The sequence below is a fragment of the Monodon monoceros genome, unplaced genomic scaffold, assembly GCF_005190385.1.
Source record: "Monodon monoceros isolate NGI ecotype Baffin Bay Population unplaced genomic scaffold, NGI_Narwhal_1 Super_Scaffold_5, whole genome shotgun sequence".
In the NCBI taxonomy this organism is placed as follows: Eukaryota; Metazoa; Chordata; class Mammalia; order Artiodactyla; family Monodontidae; genus Monodon; species Monodon monoceros.
In genome coordinates, this window is record NW_021703782.1 from 68,772,312 (window position 1) to 68,793,613 (window position 21,302).

The following is a 21,302-nucleotide window of genomic DNA, read 5'->3' on the forward strand; positions in this document are numbered from 1 at the left end:
CCGCGTCCCCTGCATCGGCAGGCGGACTCTCAACCACTGTGCCACCAGGGAAGCCCCTTAGTGTGGTCTTTACATTTGCATTTTTGTATGAGATTAAGCACCCTGTATTTCTTTTTCTGTTTACTATTTACACTATTTTTCTACTAGGTTATAGTCTTGAATTGTTTTTCCACTGAGTTATTACTCTAGATTTGTAAGCACTTGAAATCCTGGAATGTAGGTGCTTGAGATCTTGATTTGAAAGAAATCTGAAATATATATCTGTCTTTGGTCTAAGAGGACTTTCTGGATAGAAAAAAGAGACTATTTTCAGTCTCTAAACTACTTTGGCATTATTTGGCAATCTCCATTTGCTCTTTTAAAATGGTTTCTTACAGCTAAAAATAATCCTTTTAAAATGTGTAAATCTTAACAGTTACTATCTCTGATAGATTAAACAATATGATTTTTTAAACCCTTTTATATATTATAACTTACATTCTTTATTTCAATCTAAGTGAAAAATGCTTCTTTAAAGCTCAGCATATTTCTTCCTAATGCTCAACTATATAAAAGAAAAAATATATTCAATATAGTCAATAGTATATCATTGTCTTCTTGAAGTGTTAGACATATACTGAAATGCAAAGGCATAATAGATTTACCACCCACAAACAAAATATCACTTCAAATTCTTCTAAAATAGAATGGGTTAACAAAATTAAGCTCTAGAAAGTACAGTCCAGAAAATTTCAGGATTCATTAAGAGAATATGATTCTACATGGTTGTGATTTCCCATTTCAAATAGGACTCGTACCTAAGAATCTCTCCTTAGCAACTATAAACTTTATAGCACTAAATTCTTGAGCTAATAACTACTGAAGTGTTTGGCATTCAGCACAATTAAAACAGCATTTCCTTAATTTAAAAATAGACCCCAATATAGATGTTAATCTGTGGCTTCAAAGCTGCTTGTATTCTAAACAGGAACAAATTGGACAAACTGATAAGACAAATATGCTTTCATAGGAAAAATTATTTTAATGATCACAAGTACAGTTAATTTATGCATGTTTAGGTATATTGTTTTTTGCAGACAGCTCAGTTAGAAAAGGCCTTTATTGAAATTTCAAAAAGAAAAGAACACAATCCAAAGGCTAGCTGACATAAATGTAAGTCAAATTCAGCCTGAGTGTAAAAATATAAAATTCTCACGCGCTTGCTGTGGCACAAACAGAATCCTAAAAATTTATCTGAGACCCAAACTTAACCAGGATTTACCTAGAGTCAACCTGGATTCTGAAGGGCTATAATTATTTCCCTTTTCCAGGACTCGGAGTTTACTTTTTATGGCAAAGTTATAACTTTAATATGGATAAAGACTTTGCTGTATTTTATTAGGTTTATTTTTTACGTTTTTTTTTAATAGCTCATCTTATCTATTATAAGGAAACCAATCTAAGTTTAACAAGCAAAACAAATGACATAGGAAGAAACATGTAAATTTTCCATTGGGTACCAGAATGCCAAAAATAAAGTTTGATATTTTGGTGCACTTCATTTAAAGTTCATATATCAATGTCCACTTTTATAACATTGATTACTTTCAGGGAAGGGAAATGGGTAGCTGGGTAGGAAACTTTATATCCTTTGAAACCTTTAAAATTTTGAACCCTGCAAAATGTTTTACCTATTCAAAATTTTTTTTCAATTATTTACTTATTTTAAAGAAACATTAAGAGTTAATGTTAGAAACACTGAGTGAATTCATCCTTTTCTCACCAGTCTACATTGTATCTGCCAACAGTAATAATAATAATAATAACAACAACAATAACAGGGACTTCCCTGGTGGTCCTTCCAATGCAAGGGACGCGGGTTTGATCCCTGGTTGGGGAACTAAGATCCCACATGCCGCGAGTTAACTAAGCCCACGCACCGCAACTACTGTGCCCGTGTGCCACAACTAGAGAGCCCACACGCCACAATTACTGAGCCTGCGTGCCACAATGAAAGATCCCACGTGCTGCAACTAAGATCCAATGCAGCCAAAAATACATAAATAAATTTTAAAATAATAATAACAATAACAGATAAATAATAGTAAAATAATACTTATGCTAGTTCAGTAAGTACCTTTAACAATGACATGCCTTTTTAGTACAGCTAACATTGTTACGCTGACTGGATACCATGGTAATACACATGATTCAATGATCACTGAGTATGAACGAAATCATGTTTAAAGTGCTAGAAATTATACTGACTTAAGCATTGGACATTCAGCCTTCCAAAAATACCCAAACTTTTGTATACTCCAACAGTAAAAAGTCTTATCTCACAACCTACTTTTCAGAAACAAAGATATTTTGAATTTTGAGAAATACCTGGATTTTATGTTTACAAAAGCTATCAAACTATATTATCCATTATTTTATAAACAGTATATACATTGAGAGAGTGCACCAAGTAGGAACTTTAAGAATATATTTTTGGAAGCAGCAATATTTATAAAAGTTCCTAAAACTGAAAACATATATTTATAAAAAGTATGAAAAATAAGGAAATAATGAGACTAGATTATAATTCTAATAGTTGTAGAATATTTAAGGTAAGACTATCGATAAAAATTAACAAAAAACTTGTAACATTTATTAAAGTAAACAAAGGTAGGCTTTAAGAATAGAAGAAAATTAACAGAACAAAGGAAAAAAAAACATGATCATTTCATCTGACACAGAAAAGGTATTTGACAAAAGGCAACATTCTTTCATGACAAAAACTCTCAGGACAACAGGAATACAGGAAAAATTCCTCAAAATAAAAAAGGGTATTTATGAAAAACCCAGAGCTAAATGCCCCCTTTCACCACTGCTATGTATTGTTATGTACTTCCAGAGCTAATTAAATGGGAAAGGAAGAGGTAAAAACTATATTCACAGATGAGATGCTCCTATATGTAGAAAAACACAAAGAATCCAGAAGAAAGCTACTAGAGCTAATAAACAAATTAAGCAGTTGCAGAGTACAAGATGAACACATAAAAAAGTTAGTTGTTTCTATACATCAGCAATGAACAATCAGAAAAGGAAATTAAGAAAACAATTCCATTTACAATAGCATCTAAAAGAATTTAAAACTTAGGAATAAATCTAAACAAGGGGGTGTTACATTGAAAACTTGTACACTGAAAACTAAAAAACAAAGCTTAAAGATATTAAAGAACACCTAAATAAATGGAAAGACATCCTGTATTCATGGATAGGAAGATTTAACATTATTAAGATATCAATACACCAAAAACAATCTACCTATTCAACACACTCCCTAACAATATTCCAATAGCCTCTTTCACAGAAATGGAAAAACTGACTCTGAAATTCATATGGAATTGCAAGGAGCCCCAAATAGCCAAAACAATCTTGAAAAAGAATAAAATGTACGAATCACACTTCCTGACTTCAAAACTTGCAAAGTTACAGAAATTTAAATAGTACGGTACTGGCAAAGGGCAGACACATAGACCAATGGAATAGAATAGAGAGTCCAGAAATAAACCGTCACATATGGTCAATTGATTTTCAAGGACAGTGCCAAGACAATTCAATGTGGGGGAAAGACAGTCTTTTTAACAAATGGTGCTGGGAAAACTGGATATTCACATGTAAAAGAATGAAGTCAGACCCTTACCTGATACCATATACAAAAATTAACTCAAAATGGACCAAATACCTAAGCTTAAGAACTAAAATTATAAAACTCTTAGAAGAGAATATTGGGGAAAATCTTCATGACACTGGATTTGGCAATGATTTAATGGATATGGTATGATAAGCACAGGTAACAAAAGAAAAAAACTGATAAGCTGGACTTCAAATTATAAAATTTTGTACATCAAAAGACACTATCAAGAAAGTAAAAACAGCCTACAGAATGGGAGAAAATATTTGCAAATCATATATCTAACAATGGATTAACACATGCAAAAAAAGAAAAAGAGTCAAATCTTATCTATGAAAATCATCTTCAATCCAGACATAATAAAGTATAAAAATGCATTAATAAAGCCTATGGACAATAAAAATGTAAATTAAAAGCTTGTCAAGTGAGTACTATATATGTCAAGCATTTGAAATCTGAAATCTGAAATATCTGTAGTTGAATATTTGAAATCTGCCTAGTTTTGAAGCCTAAGAATAAACCTCTTTCTAGAAAAAACATGTCACTAAAAAACTTCTTTCTAAATCGTATCTGCAGAGCACACACAAAAAGGCAGTGAATTATTACCGATTCTACATCCGAATCTTGTGCAGTAGATACCTGGACATGCAGAAATAAGCAGTCGTCTTTTTTTTTCTTTTTTAAGTCTGACAACATGGCTGAAATAATGATAAATTCAATTGTGGGGCGTCCAGAGTTACTCGCTTACTGAGCTATTTCTGGGTCTCACACCCAGAACCCTATACACTTGACTGAAGAAATATTTATAGAATTGAACATCAGTAGTGTCATGACTTCATCAACAATGGAATAAAAATTATGAAAGCTTTAAGTGATTAAAAAAAATCAAAAGTATACAACGAATCTATTATCTCTTCAACTGTGTGTTCAGAACATAATTACAGCACAGCATGCCAAAAAACTACTGGTCACAAGCAGAAATACATTGGGTGATTTTCATACTTATTCAGCTAAAGACAATCTACATGGCACACAGACATAAAAGTATTCAAACAAGGTGGATCAGCATCCATTACATGTTAAAGGCTCACTAAATAAAACAGATATTTTAAAGTCTTTCAATGGGCTTATCAACAGACTGGCATAATAAAGAATCAGTGAAGTTCAAGTGAAGTCAATAGAAATTATCCGAACTAAAATATAAAACGAGTTAACGGGGAGGGGCAATGTAGAAAAAGAGCCACTTGAAACCTGAGAGACAATAGCAAACAGTTTAATATATATGTAACTGGCAACGCTAAGAGAAAGAAATAGAGAAAAAGGCAGGAGAATCATGTGAAGAGATAAGAGCAAAGAATTATTGATTCGGTGATATATATCTACTCAAACCCCCAAAAGCAAAGCCAACCTCAAGTGGGAGAAACACAAAGAAAACCACATCTAGTCACACTGCTGACAAAGGTGGGGAATGGGGTGAAGAGAATGGCGAGTAACTGTTTAATGGGTATGGGATTTATTCTGGGTTGATGAAAACGTTTTAGAAGTATACAGAGATGATGGATGCACAATACTGTGAATGTACTAATGCCACTTAATTGTTTCCTTTAACATGGTTACTTTGAAACCACAATGAAACAAATCCTGCCAACAACCTGAGTGAGCTTGGAAGTCAATGCTTCTACAGTCAAGCCTCTAGATCAGAACACAGCCCAGCAGACATCTTGATTACAGCCTTATAAGATCCTATACAGAGAACTCAGTGAAGCCATGCCCAGACTTTTGACCCACAGAAACTATGAAATAATAAATATGTGTTGTTTTAAGCAGTTAAATTTATGGTATTTTGTTGCACAGCAACCAATATACATTTACCTTTCAGATGCAGCAATTCCACATCTAAGAATTTACACTAAAGATACATCTCCAAAAATACAAAAATATACATGCACAAGGTTATTAACTGTAGCATTATAATTGCAAGATACTGCCAGCTACTTTACTTAAATAACCAAATATAAGAGACTGGTTGAAGTATTCTGAAACTGTTTAAAAAAAAAAAAAGATTGAGTAAGATTTCCATGAACTGACACAGAGCTAATCGAGGATTAAGTGGAAAAAGGCAAGTGCAAAATAAAATATATAGTATGCTCCATTTTGTGTATGAAAAAGGGGGTACTTAAAAAGAAAAAAGTACTTATCTGCTTACTTCCATAAAAAAAAACCAGGGACTTCTCCGGTGGCGCAGTGGTTGAGAGTCCACCTGCCAATGCAGGGGACATGGGTTCGAGCCCTGGTCCGGGAAGATCCCACATGCCATGGAGCAACTATGCCCATGTGCCACAACTACTGAGTCTGTGCTCTAGAGCTCGTGAGCCACAACTACTGAAGCCTGAGCGTCTAGAGCCCGTGCTCTGCAATGAGAGAAGCCACCGCAATGAGAAGCCCGCGCACCACAACGAAGAGCAGCCCCCACTCACCGCAACTAGAGAAAGCCTGCGCTCAGCAACGAAGACCCAACGTGGTAAAATTAATTAATTAATTAATTAATTATTTTAAAAAAAGAAGAGAAACAGTAACTAAACAGTGGGAAAACCAAATAACACCTTGATTAGAAACATCAATGATGGGCTAACAGACTTTGCACGTCTCTGAAGGTGATATCCTGAAAAGGATACAACATCAATTATCTATTATTTTGCGAGAGGACATATAATCTAGATCTAATCATGAAGAAACATCAGACAATGACAAACTGAGGAAGAGTCTATAAAATAACTTACTTGTATTCTTCAAAAATGTTAATGTCATGAAAGTCAAAAAAAGGCCTAGGAACTGTTCCAGATTAAAGACATTAGAATTAAACATAACACAATATCCTGGATTGGATCCTAAACTGTACAGAAAAATAAGTGTCATAAAGGACATTATTAGGATAATTTATGAAACTTAAATATAGACCATTGATTAGAAAGCAGTAACCAAGTTTAAATTTCCTCAATCTGGTAACTGCACTGTATGCTTATGTAAGAGAGTATCATTGTTCTTAAGGAAAAAAACTCAAGTATTAAGCAGTGAAAAAGCATGATATATGGAAACTAATCTCTCAAATAGTTTAAGTAATTATCGTGTATATGTACGGCTACAGACTAACACATAAAGGGGGGAAAGAGGAAGGAAGGGAAATAGGAAAGGAAATAAAAAAGCAAATGTACAATGCTAAGAATTGGTGAATTTAGGTAAAAAAATATATATGGGAGCTCTTTGTACAATTCATACAATTTATCTGTAATTTTGAAGTTATTTCAAAATAAAAAGTTTTCAAAAAAGAGAGGGAGAGAAGGGACACACACATATGTACGGAAATTTCTGAATGGATACATCCAAACTTAAAGATGTCAATCAATGAGGAGAGGAAGAAGATGAGGAAAAGGAGCCTCTCTCTCTACAATGATCCTTTAAAACAATAGACTGAACTCCACCCAGTGTTTCTCTTTAAATATATAACCTGTAAGTCAGGTTTCTAACCTGGGATCCATGGACCAAAGAGGTCTACAGACAGAATTCACTGTACCTATAAGGGGGTGGAAAAAAATTACATTTTCATTTCATTAACCTTTAACTGATTATTCTTTTGTCAATTATGAATGTAGACAACAAACAATAGTAGTTTTAGGAGTACCTGTAACTGTATCACCAATAGAAATCATATATATATTCACTTCACATTAGCTGTTGAGATTCTCAAAATAGCATATACCGGTTCAGTTATTTTCAAAATACATTAACACTTCCTGCAAGACTTTTATTTAATGTGATACATGATGAAAAGCAGGTTACATAACATTTGCTTTTTAAGTATTTTCATAAGTATATTTCAAAATAACTGGTTCCTTTGTAATCCTATGGATGTTATTTTATTCACTTATGTTATTCTGAAAAAGAAAATTATGAGCTTCAGACTGCTCAAGGTTTTCATGGCATATAAAAGTTAAGAATCTCTTCTCTGAGCTATAGATCCCTCACTTGTTTACAAATATGCCATAATGAGGAAAATTAAAATAGTTTGCAGCTTTTTGCTCTGCTATAAAGCAAATTATAAAAAAAAGGTCACTGATAATGAACATTCAATCTAATCTTCTCATTATGTAATTTCTAGATAGAGTAATTTCCCATAGTGCTAGAACAATAATTATTCAAAACACTAACTGCAATCTCACACAAAGTACCCAAGAACAAATATAACAGCATACACCCACACATGAAAAAATACAGTCACACAGCAACTTGTAAAAATGAATCAACACTGTGAAATATCTCTTAGAGAAACTCAGTGCTTACATATCTTAAAGAAACTGGTTAAAAACAAGATACTATTTACCATCTCTCTTTTGGAAAATTTTTTAAAATTTCTTTAATGATTGGCTGGTAGCAGGCATCCCTTTCTGCCTTCCCAGTTTCACTCCAGTCTCTCACAAACTGTTTCAATGTGGATTTTAACTTATCCATGTCAAATGTGGATGCTGGCATAATCTTTCCATTCTCCTGTTTAAAAAACAGAAATCAATTAGTTTCTCAGAAAGTAATCAATCTTGAATATGATTAAATAAACATGCTACTAAGGGGCTTTATAGATGGTTTAGAGGGTAGGTCACTAGCCTTTCAACTTGACCGGGGTTCAAGTGCAGCTTGAGATTCTAAATGAAAAGAGTTTGGTGGTCTCACTTCTACCCTCAATACAGTATGGTCCATTAATCATGAAACCACCATATAATTAAGCAGTCTTTACTCAAGAGAGGACCAGAACTGAGCTGCTATGGAGACCAAATATTCTCTCCGTCTAAGAAAGGAAAGAAAGAGACTCCAGGTCACTGATGGGGCAGCATGGAAAGGCTCACACTGGAGTGGCCCAACTGTACCTATCCTGTGGATACAAAAACAGGACTTCAGTTTCTATTACTTCCAGTCCCTTGAGATTTATAAGTGAAAATAATCTTTTAGAGTAAAAGATGAACATCAATAGATGCAAGATTCTGAAGATAATGTTTAGCAAGGGAAATTAATTTCACACAGCTCGGAAAGTTGTTGATAAAAATGTAAGTCACTAACTCCATATGCCACAATAGGCGGAACACTGTGAAAAGTGTATCAAAATGCCCACAATTATCTTAGTACTTTTAGGGGAAAAAAATCAGTGAACAAATCCAGTTTCTGGCATACTGTTCTATTAAACCTAATAAAATGACTGAACATACAAGTGAAAACATTCTCTAAGTAGAGCCAATGACTCTTTCATTTCATAAAAATGAAATCCAGGAAGATAAAGATCTCAAAATATAGAAGTCAAACCCTAAAATAAAAACAAATAGAACAAACTTGCACATACGTCTTCTCCATATTCTTTATTTTCAAACATATGTATGCAATCATTCACAATGGTGAGTAGTATTTCTTGATTATGATCAACGCATTTCCGGATCTTGTCCAAGTGAAGAAGAAACTGCGGAAGTAGTTTCTGCTGATTAGCTGGGAGTGATCGAAATTGTCTTTCTGTTCGGTGCACTCGCTCATGCATACTGGTGCTAAAACATAAAAGGTGTTTTTTAAATTGGCAAAGAATCCTCACCAGAGGCCAATCTTATTTTAAGTTTCTCTTCCTGTACAATTATTTCCTTATAATGTTGGATACTGTCCAGCCATTTTCAATCTTTTGGTTTCTTAAAGGATATCGATTTACGAAGTTTCGTATATTTTCATCTTATTACAAACTCTCTAAGCAACCAAACAAAAGACAAATAGTTAAAACACCTGCACCAATTAGAAGGGAGAAAAAAGGAAACGTAAAGAGGATTAATGCACAACATGTTTATTTTTATGATTTCAATTTCCAAAATTAAAATTTTCAGCAGAACAGCTTTGATTTTAGAAATTTTAGATTTCTCCATCAAGTAGCAGAATGCTGCTCTGAAGTTACTTTAGAATATATACAAAATGTGTTTTGAAATTATTAAGAGCCAACCAAGTTGAATTTTTTAAAATATTGTAAAAGATCTTATATACCATAAAAGTAGTAAACAAATGAAAAGCTGAAATTCTACAGCTTTTTACATGACGATATTCACACTTTGTATTCCAAAAGTTTCCAGATAACTCTAACGGTCACTTTGAGGACTTTTTAAAGGAATAAAACCTAAAAAGAACATCATTTTTAAAAGTTAAATATTATACTCAAAATGAAATGTCATTTTACATCAATCAGATGGGCAAAATTTTAAAGCCTGACTATATGAAATACTGGTAAAAGTGTGGAAGATTTAGAATATTTATATACTGATTGATGGTGGGTGCGTAAATTAGTACAACCACTTCAGAAAATTTAGCATTACCTAGTAAAGCTTAATATGCAGACTCCCTATGACCAAGCAATCATACACCTAGACACATACTCAAGAAACTTGCAAACGGGCACATGACACATGAATAAGTCTCATCACAGCACTGTAAGAAATAACAAGCAAAAAATCTGGAAACAACCCAAAAAGTCTATCACCAGTAGACTGAACGAAGAAAATACAGTATAGTTATACACAGAATACAGTTAATAAATACAGCTACACACTATAATATGGATAAAACTCAGAAACAAAACATTTGTTGACAAAATCAACTTGCAGAAAAATACATAATGTACAATTCCATCTTATATAAAAATAAGCAACATATTGTAGGGACTAAACATATGTAGAGAAACTACAAGGAAAGTAAGGAAACGAAAATGCAGGAAAATGATGTCCTATGAGGGGAAAAGGATAAGATAATGTCCTTTTTGTAAACTCGGTGGTACGCGTTCACTACATCATTCTTTACATTTTACATATACAAATAAACAAATACATAAATGCATATGCTTCTTTTAAATGTCCTTTAGCATTTACTCAATATTAAATGGAAATGAAAAATATTCTTTTTCATTTGGTTGCCTGAGTCTCTCTATTTATCCAAATAATTCTGTCATTTTATCATATGTCAAATTACTGTATAATTTCTGAACAGTCATATTTAAAGAGGTTCTGAAGAAACTTGACAAAACTGAAGCAAAAACCTGGTCACATTTTTAGAAGATTGCGTGTGGTGGTATTCTGGGGGTGGTTAGGGATAATGTGAAACCAAGTAGGCAGTGGCTGCACTAATGTTTGCTTTTTTTCCCCCCTGGAGACAGTACAACAGTGAGCTCTGGAGTGTAACAGATCCAGATTGAAACCCAGGTTATGCTACCTATTCGCTATGTGACCCCTGGCAAGTTACTTCCTTTCCCTGTGGCTCAACAGTCTCATATACCAAAACAAGGAAATACATAACAATGATGATGATGACAGAAGCTATGATTTATTGAGATTTAATAAATGTCAGGCACTAAACCAAGTCACTTAAAATGAATTATTCTGAAAAATCTCCATAAAACCCCAAGAGGTAGACACCATTATACTCCTCTGCCTACTTAATGGATTTCATTGAAAGTGTAACAAAATAAAGCACACAACACACTTAGCCCAGTGCCTAAATCACAGTCATATGATTTTTATCATAGTCATAATTTATATAACTAATGTGTACACAGTGAAAATACGAAAAATGAAGAAAAGTAAAAGTATTCAGGAGGAAAAAAATGCCTAATAATTCCTCTTCTAGAGGCAACCACTTTTAACTTTCTGGCATATTTCTCTCTGTTTAAGACAAAGTCATCTAACACCTTTCTAGTCAAGATGCGGTACAGACCACAGCAGATCACTTGGAAGTGGTTCGGAATGGAGAATCTCTGGTGCCATGCAAGACCTACTGAAATGTAATCTGCCTTTTAACAAGATCACCAAATGCTTCACATGCACATTAAAGTTTTAGAAACACTTGTAATTCTTTATCCTTATCGAAAGAATTTTCCCAGGTCAGAAAAAAAGTTCTCAAATATCTATATGACAAATGACTATAAGGGCTGCTCATCATCATCCCATCTTAGGCAACCAAAATTTACTTAGCTATTTCCCAAACATTGGGCATCTCGATACTTTCACTTGTCTATACAGTGAAATTTTGTGTTCAAAATCTGTCTACATTTTCAAAAAAAAAATTACCACAAATTCCCAAAAGAATTACCAGATCAGAAAGATAAGTATTTTTAAAGCTCTTGATACAAACTGATTTTCAGAAAGATTTTACCAATTTACATTCCTATCAGTAGAGTATGACACTAAGTAACTATTTAAAGTAGGCAAACAGCAGAGTTGCAACAGTTTACAATTCACTGTCAACAGGTTAAATAGTCTCACAGTAATCCTTTCCTAGAATTCCTGGGCACTGGATACCCCACCAACTCCCTCTCACCACGCCTCAAAACTCAGCATTTCCAAACCAAACTTAGCACACGTCCCACCAAAAAAACTTGCACATCTTCCTATATGGTTGATGTTGATGAATGGTACACCACACATCCACTCAAGTCAGAAATTAATGAGTCAATGCCTCTTCTCATAGTACACACAATCAAGAAGCCTGAAATACTTTTGATTCTACTTCATAAAACTATCTACATATTCCCCCTCCTCCGATGCTTTACCTCAGGCCCTCACTATGTCTCCCAAAGATAAACTGAGAGGCCTGCTACCTAAATATGCCTTCCCCAACCTAACCCCCTCCCACCTCCAATCAGATAAATTCTTCTAAAATACAAAACTCATCTTTGTCACTATTTAAACTCCATATGTCAGCATATGTAAAAAGCAATCAATAAATGTTCACTTATGCTCCTTCGGCACCACTTCTGGTTCTCCTTGGAGACTACTTATTTCCATAAGTGCAGGGGAGTTGAGTAAGTTATGGATTGGTCAGAAAAGCCAATCCATATAAAAGTTCTGTTAATTCCATATAAAAGTGATGTAATGGGGCTTCCCTGGTGGCACAGTGGTTAAAGAGGCCGCTGACCAGTGCAGGGGACACGGGTTTGATCCCTGGTCCGGGAAGATCCCACATGCCGTGAAGCAATTAAGACCGTGTGCCACAACTACTGAGCCTGCACTCTGGAGCCTGCGAGCCACAACTACTGAGCCGGCGTGCAACTACTGAAGCCCTCGCACCTAGAGCCCATGCTCTGCAATAAGAGAAGTCACCGCAATGAGAAGCCTGCGCATTGCAATGAAGGGTGGCCCCCGCTTGCCGCACCCAGAGAAAGACCGCACGCAGCAAGAAAGACCCAATGCAGCAAAAAACAACAAAAAGCCAAACCAAAACAAAACACAACAAAGAAAGTGATGTAACTACACAGAGCAGGATGAGATGCAGCATATCCCTTAACCCCTGGTTACTTAATGGTATGCAAAGCTGTCCATAACATACATCTACATACTCTCTTGAAATAAGTGAGGTCTTATCAAAGTTGAGAAGAGTCCAATCCTTACTATACTATTAAAACTGGGGCTAATTTCACTATTCTGTAAATGCCTACATTATCAATGTGTTTTAAGACAGTGGTGGGCAAGTTATGACCTCCTGGCTACTTGTCTGTTTTTGTAGAGTTCTACTGGAACACAGCTATACTCATTCCTTCGCATACTGTCTGTGGTTGCTTTCACACAAGCTTACAGTTGAACAGTTTTAACAGAGACCACCTAGCTCTCAGAGCTTAAAATGTTCATTGCCTGGTTCTTTAAAGAAAGTTTGCCAACCTTAATTTAAAGGAATGTTTTACAACCTTCAGACTCTCCTTGGTTCTGAACTCAGTCAGCATTAAGAGGCTACATCCTTGGGCACCTAAGAGGAGAATAGAGTCAGCAGCCACATTTCCTCAAGGGTATCCCTACCTCCAGCTCTCTCTAGAAGGCTGATCTCAGCAGTGACCCCAACTCTGACTCAAAGTGGGTCCAGTGCTGGATCTAGCCAAGGGCTAAGGTCATAGACCCATTCCTCTGCACCTGTTGAACTAAGAATTCCAAACACGGAAGCATACCTTTTCAGAGGAGAGTCTGTCTCAATCCATTTAAAATATTTATTAAATGCCCAAGGTTAAAATTGTCTTACTAGTACCACTACTTACTAATGCAGGGTAAATTTTTAGTTAATGACTTTGGATTTCAGGCCAGACTCTACCATAATTTGGTTGTATAACCCTAGGCAAGGTGCTCACCATATCCCCTCACCTGTAAAAATGCGCTCTACATCTCAGTTTTTAAGATCTCACCTAACTGCTATTTCTAAAAGTAGGACATTTCTGACGACGTTTGATATTTCAAATGTAGTATTTCTTCTGTGAGTAGGTATCTCCATTCATAACAAGAGCAGTATTTTAAGGCTAACATTTTTTGCTATTCAGTACAATGCTATCATCATTTTTACCTCAGTCAGAATATGTCATCTAAGCAAAATCTGTAGAAAGTACAGGACTGGAAGCCACTGGAAAGAGAATTCTTTTTTTTTGAATTTTATTTTTTTACACAGCAGGTTCTTATTAGTTATCCATTTAATACATATTAATGTATACATGTCAATCCCAATCTCCCAATTCATCCCCCCACCACCACTCCCCCCTGCTGCTTTCCCCACTTGGTGTCCATACGTTTGTTCTCTGCATCTGTGTCTCTATTTCTGCCCTGCAAACCGGTTCATCTGTACCATTTTTCTAGGTTCCACATATATGCGTTAATATATATTTGTTTTTCTCTTGGAAAGAGAAAATATTAATCAAAAGACATTTCTTGCCTTATGACCTTTATCTAAATCTCCTATATATTGACAAAAAGGCAGTGAGCAGTAAAACCAAACTGTCTGAAATTTGGAAGCATCTGCTAAAGGTCTAGAATAGAATTGTTCATAAGAACTTACTACAATGATGGAAAGGCTTACATCTGCACTGCCCAGTACAGCAGACAATAGCCGCATGTGGCTACTGAGCACCTGAAATGTAGCTAGTGAGACTGAGGAAAGGAATTTTTAATTTTATTAAATTTTAAGTAATTTAAGCTTAAATGCAGCCAGATGTGATTAGTGGCTATGGTATTGGACAGTACAGGTCTAGAAGATTATAAAATGTTGGAATGTAATAATCCAGTGTTTTCTGCTACACAATCCTTCCCATACCCCTAAACATACTTTTAATTGTATACTATTTTCAGTACAGGGATTTCAATTTTTTCATTAAGAGAGTACATGCAAATAAAAAGGATTGTTGTTAAAAATGAAATTTTCCTCAGTCCCACACTGAACTGGTAAAGAAGAGGGAGGAGAGTATAGGAAATTGTATCACAACCACCAGAACGTGCACACAGTGCCCTTTTCTATATTGCCACGCTTAGGTCCTAGTTTCAGGTCAAAATCCCCTGCCCTCCCCCACAAAAAGGCCCAGCTGATACTCAATCATAAATATCAATTTTAAATTAGTCCCAATATATTAGAACTGCGTACAAACACACATTTTAACTGAGTCCACAATAGTCCCAAGACATTTCCCAGTATTCTTTCTACATTTTTCAACAGTAAAATATACCAGACTTCTCTGCAGCTAACACTTCTGGCTATCTATTGTCAGCTTCTTCCCCTCGCTGCATGGTTCTTCCAGACACAATACTTGTAACAAGTTCAATGCTCCAGTTGTCTGCCTTCCTCACTCCGTTGATACTAAATCAAATCCCCATGTTACTAATTCCCTTTTGAGCTCCATAAGTAATGCAATCCATGGCTCCTATGCCCGAGTTTAATTAGTAAATTATTTCATCAAGATCTCTCAACTTCAAAACTTCATGTCACCAATTTAATCAGAGTCTGAAGTAACTTTAAGCTTTCATTAAGCAAGTTTTAAAATTCAGAATAGTAACAAACTAGTTTAACCATCAGTTACAAATTGACAAACTATTTGGGAATGACAAATGTACTTCTTTGCTACTATTTGTCTTATTTGTTAAAAATAGAGCTCCAACAACATGCCAAGCACTGGCAACGTAAAAATAAATAAGGCTCAGTCCCTGCCCTTGAGGAGGTCAGTCAAGCAATATTTAAAAATTTGCATAAAGCACAGCAGGAGCCCATCTAAGGGAACAGTTTTACTTCAGTAGGAGGTCACATCTATCTGATTCCAACTGCAGACTCAGAACATCGCCGTCGGTGTACTCATCTCTCACACGAATAAAAGTGCTTTATTTACCTGAAAATCCAATTGTTTTAAGTCCCTTTCAGATCTTGGAATTATAATTTTGTGACTAAGCTACTTTACGATTTATCTACAAGAAAAATGAAAGTTAGGAAGTTTAAAAGTCCTACCACTGTGCCCAACCCACAGTGAGAATTCGATAAATATTTGCAGAAAAAAAATCATAAAAGCGGCTCCTACAGTGCTTTCCCTCATTTCCCCCTTAAAAACTCTGCAAATTTTAGAACATCCGGACCATCTTCGATCTTAATTTCACCCACCAGTTAAAGGCACTGGGCAGCAGCATCATTCACTCGCTCATCACAAAAGTGCTGTGTTTTCGCAGCGCCAAGGGTGGGGGGGGGGGTGAGGGGCGGAAATCTTAATGCTGCTCTCACAAGAACTTACAACAGTTTGAGAAAAAAACATCCTACGGCATCCCACGTGTAGGTGAACTTGGGCTCTCCGTCTGTTCAGTTTGCAGGACAGCGACAATACATACAAATCATGCCCAGCACTGGACGATTTTACCACCACCATCTTCTATCTGAAATTCTTACAGCACTTTTCCGGTCACCCTCACCCGCCTCAAGCCAAACCTTTAACGAGGAATGAAAGGCAAGAGGGCTAATCTGATCCAGAGATCAGAAGACAAGAGGCTGAGCAACAGACGGCGCGGCAGACACGCGAGAGTGCAGCGCCGGGAGGGGCTAAGGTGGTGCGAGATGACTCGGGGGCGCGGAGGTCAGCTCAGGCGGCCCGGTTCCGACGCCCCGGAGGCGTGGCGACCGGAGGGCGAGCGCGGCGTGCGCCACGGTGCGGACGGGTCAGCCGCAAGCAGCGGGCGCGCCTACGGGCCGAGCGGGGGTCCGCCACGGGCTCCTTACCCATAGTAGCGGAAGGCATTAATGATCTTCCAGAAGTGCTCGCGCTCGAGTCTCTCCTCCTCTTCCTCTGTGCTGCGCGTGGCCGCCGCCGCCGAAACCGCCGCGGCGGAGCCCAAACGCCCGGCGGAGAACTGCACTTCCACCTCCTCGCTCCCGCCGCCTCCTCCGCGGCTGCCGCCGCCTCCCCCGCAGCCCTCGGGCAGCTGAGAGACTGGCGGCGGAGGGCGCCGCCGTCGCTGCATCGCCGCCGCGGCCCTCGGCCTGGCTCGCTTGCGTCTCGCCGCGACTGAAAGCGTGGTGGCGGCTGCTCGGCCCTCCTCTAGACGGCGCCCGCCGTGGACATGCCCCCAGCTCGCGGCGCGCCCCGCCCCCGCCGCCCTCAGGCCTCCATCAGCGCCTGGCTCCGCCAGGTCTTTCGAGCACCCGGAACGACCGCGCTTGCGCATTCGAGAGTACAACGAAGGGCCGCAGCCACCTGCGCTCATTTGCTGCCGGCCTTTGGCGACGGCGCGCTGATGTCACAACAACGCGTGAAGTAGGCGGGGGCAAGGGCCAGATGGGTGGGGCGAAGGAGGAGATTCCTGGCAGGTTGGGGATGGCACCTGCGAGCAGCCGCGTGGTTCGGGCTTGAGAGCCGGTGAGTGCTGGGTGGTGGAACAGGCCCCTGAACTAAGGCTAACACATTAGCAAAGGAGAAATGCAGAAAAAAAGTTCAGCTTTGATGAATTTAATAGGAACTTTTATTTCAGAAAGTCTAGAAGGAAGGTCTTGCATTCGCCCTAAGTTGTTTTAATGAATTTCTTAAGTGAATTTCTATTTTTAATTGCATAAATGTAGAGGGACACTGTCATCTTTTCAGTGTTTAGGGGCCAGCGAAAGCCCTAACCCAAGCCCTGGACTGGTCATGGCAGCAGATCGGGAAACATTCAGGAACCTAACTCTGGCTAGTACTCGCACTTTGGAAGACCACCAAAGCGCAAAGGAGCCGTAACGCGGTGCAGCACTAACATCAAACGGTGGCCCATAGCAATGTCAGACTTAACCACTAACTCTTATTTACCTGCGTTCATTTTCCCCATTTCTCTCTGGGCTCGTGGATAAAACCTCTGCCCTACCTGCATTTGATGTTATTCTTAGAAAATAATTCGTTTCACTCAATTTAATCTACCATCCAGCAAAATAGTCTTTCAAAATAATGGTAACAGAAGATTGCTTTATTCAGGAGAATTAAACTTGCTCAGGGACCACGGATTCTGTTAAAAAGATATAATCATAGTGAAAATGAAGTGGCTCTCTGATTGCGCGGCGGGCCTTCAGGATGGCGCCGAAGAAAGACAAGAAGCCTAAGAAGTCAACCTGGGAGTTTAATTTGGACCTTACTCATCCAGTAGAAGATGGAATTTTTAATTCTGGAAATTTTGAACAGTTTATACGGGAGAAGGTTAAAGTGAATGGAAAAACTGGAAATCTTGGGAATGTCGTTCACATTGAACGCTTCAAGAATAAAGTTAGTTGTTTCTGAGAAACAGTTCTCTAAAAGGTATTTGAAATACCTTACCAAGAAGTACCTTAAAAAGAAAAATCTTCGTGATTGTCTTCGTGTGGTTGCATCTGACAAGGAGATTTACGAACTTCGTTACTTCCAGATTAGTCAAGATGAAGATGGATCCGAGTCTGAGGACTAGATGAAGCCATTCCTTATAGGGTTTTGCTTGCTAATAAAACAAATGAAGTATACAAGAGAGACATCTTGAAATGGACCTTTAGTTTATCAGTGAATAAAAAACATTACTCTGGGGCTTCCCTGGTGGCACAGTGGTTAAGCATCCCCCTGGGGACACAGGTTCGAGCCCTAGTCCGGGAAGATCCCACATGCCGCGGAGCATCTAAGCCTGTGCGCCACAACTACTGAGCCTGCGCTCTAGAGCCCGCAAGCCACAACTACTGAACCCGTGTGCCACAACTACTGAAACTCATGCACCTAGAGCCTGTGTTCCACAACAGGAGAAGTCACCACAATGAGAAGCCCGCGCACCGCAACGAAGAGTGGCCCCCACTCGTTTGCTGCAACTAGAGAAAGCCCACGCACAGCAACGAAGACCCAACACAGCCAAAAATAAATAAATAAATTTATTTGAAAAACAAAAAAAACATTACTCTGTATGTTAAGCATTCATCTCTTTTATTTAAGTGTATGCTGTTTATATGGTGCTGGCTTTCCTTTAATACTTTTTTATTAATTTTTATTGGAGTATAGTTGATTTACAATGTGTTAGTTCTGAGAGTATAGCAAAGTGAATCAGTTATACACATATGCACTCCTTTTTTTTTAAGATTCTTTTCCCATATAGGCCATTACAGAATACTGAGTAGAGTTCCCTGTGCTACAGAGCAGGTTCTTATTAGTTATCTATTTTATATATAGTAGTGTGTACATGTCAGTCCCAGTCTCCCAATTTATCCCTCCCCCCCATCCCCTGGTAACCATAAGTTTGTTTTCTACATTTGTGACTCTACTTCTGTTTTGTAAATAAGTTCATTTGTACGCCCTCGTTTTTTTTTAAATACTTTCTCTAAGCAGTATTTAAATAGCCTATATCTAGTGGAATTTCTTTCAGGATTTCTAAAATGTACTGCTTTTACAAATGTCCTTGAGTTAAAGTATACAGTGAAAAAATGAAGCACAATTCTGGGTATAACTTTATATAATAAAATATTTAAATTCTCAAAAATAAATGAAGTGGCTTCATTTTCATAATAAATTAATAATTGAAACAAGGCAATGCTAAAAAAAGTACTGTGGTTATTCTGTGTTAATGTTACATTTTAATACAATGTTTTTATAAAGTTTAAAGTTATTTATTTTTTGAATAGTAATGCAGTAATACATGGTTCAAAATTCAAAAGGAAAATGCAAAGGGTTACAAATGTAAAGTTTCTTTACCCTGTCCCTAACCACCAATATCCCTGTCCCAGACACAATATATCAATTCCTTGCCTGTTCTTCCAACTTTTCTATCCAGTACCTTTTTTCTTAGAGTCTGGTGTTTGGAAGTTATATATAAATTCTCATAATATTAACTGTTACCAATGCTGTTTTCATATGCACACACAAATTATACATGTCATAATTTGTGACATATATCATGCTAACGTTTAATATTTTATATTTTAATTGTTTTTCCCTATTGTATCCCCTTATTTGTTCCTTACCTCAACTCTGTGAAGTAAGTCTTGTTATATTCCTTTAAGAAATGAAGGCAGACTCAGCAAAATTGTCTTACCCAGGGACACATAAATAGCAGAGCTAAAGTACATTTATTCATTCATTCTTTCCAGCAAATGTGTTGGTTGCCACCTATGTCTCTTGCACTGAGCTAAAGGCAGCTAGAAGCTTGTGGAAACATGGACTTCTCATTTTCACTTTGCCAGTAAGTAAGTGTGACCTGTTTAAAAAAGTTACTTGAGGTGTCGACTGTATTGTTTCTAAAATGGATGTAATATTACCCTTCCTACAGGGCCATTGGGAGAAATAAATGAGATAAAGAGCAAGAAATGCCTAGTATATCAGCTTAATAAATGTTTTCTCTTCAGAATACATTTTTGACCTTGTTTTAAAACACTTTTCTTAAGACTTCCTCTTCCTAACTTCTTTGCAATGAGTTTCTCCTATAGAAATCTTCCCAAACAATAGAGCCCTTTGGGCTGAAAGTTTGGGAATGTCTTCATCCCAAGGTCAATTAACCTCCAAGAATTAATAACCAAAACATACTAAGCATCCCTTAGTTTTCCCAGTCCTACCAACAAAGTTACGTCTTCATTATTCTCAAGGTTGTTTCATAATGAATAAATGTTTATAAATAAAGGCTTAGAAATCAGCAGGCCTATTCACCTGTTAATCATATTTCTATTCGCCTCATGTTCCCCAAGTGGATATCTCACGGAAAGTTGGCACTTAAATATTATGTTGGTTTACCTTTTAACCAGTTGCTTTCCCTACTAGACTCTTAAGTTCTTTGAGGGTGAGATGCATATATTGATCTGTTTTGTTCAAGACCATAACCCCAACATCCAGCACAGTGTCTGGCATGTGAAGATTTTCTAAAACCAGTTTATGGATTGAGTACAGGAATTTACAAGTGCCAGGCACTGTGCTAAACACTACATACATCATTGCCCTTAACTTAGTACTTAAAATAGTATTGTAATTCCTGTTTTTTTTTTTTAACAGATGAAATTTAAAGACTTTAAGTAATGCTATCAAAGCATACAGCTCCTATATGGTAAAGCCCAGATTTGAAAGCAAGTGGACAAAGCCCAAAATACTATTAACCACTGGATCTACTGCCTCTATTGAAGTTGATCTTTTTTATTCTTACATCAGTTTCATGAAGTCCTTTTACTTTTGGAAACCTTGCAAATAATTGTTATTTACAGTAATTTGACCTTCTAGGTGGGCGAGAAAAGGTATGTATACTTTACTTACGAAAAGCAAGAGACTAGATTGCTCAAGAAATATGTTTATGGAGATAAACTATTTCTTACTCTTTATGTTTAAATATCTTGTTTTTATATCAACAAAGATTCA

The 21,302-nt window shown here is 37.1% G+C and overlaps 1 protein-coding gene and 1 pseudogene across 4 annotated transcripts in view; one reads left to right on the top strand and one right to left on the bottom strand.

Annotated features, from left to right (window-relative positions):
- CARNMT1 (carnosine N-methyltransferase 1) overlaps positions 1–17,012 on the bottom strand; it is a 40,008-nt gene extending 22,996 nt beyond the window's left edge. For 2 of the 4 annotated variants that reach the window (XR_003790811.1, XM_029203074.1), the window contains exons 1-3: positions 16,715–17,012; positions 9,045–9,240; positions 8,040–8,203 (exon numbers count right to left, since the gene is read on the bottom strand). Coding sequence is in view for 3 of the 4 variants with exons in the window: in XM_029203074.1 (XP_029058907.1) it covers positions 8,040–8,203; positions 9,045–9,240; positions 16,715–16,956 (602 nt within the window). In the remaining variant the exon portion in view is untranslated. Of the gene's footprint in view, positions 1–8,039; positions 8,204–9,044; positions 9,241–16,235; positions 16,464–16,714 lie in introns of those variants that run through there. The other 2 variants (XM_029203075.1, XM_029203076.1) reach the window with 2 other exon arrangements.
- A 255-nt stretch (positions 17,013–17,267) lies between these two features.
- On the top strand, positions 17,268–18,399 carry LOC114884693 (annotated as a pseudogene).
- The last annotated feature ends 2,903 nt before the right edge of the window (positions 18,400–21,302 follow it).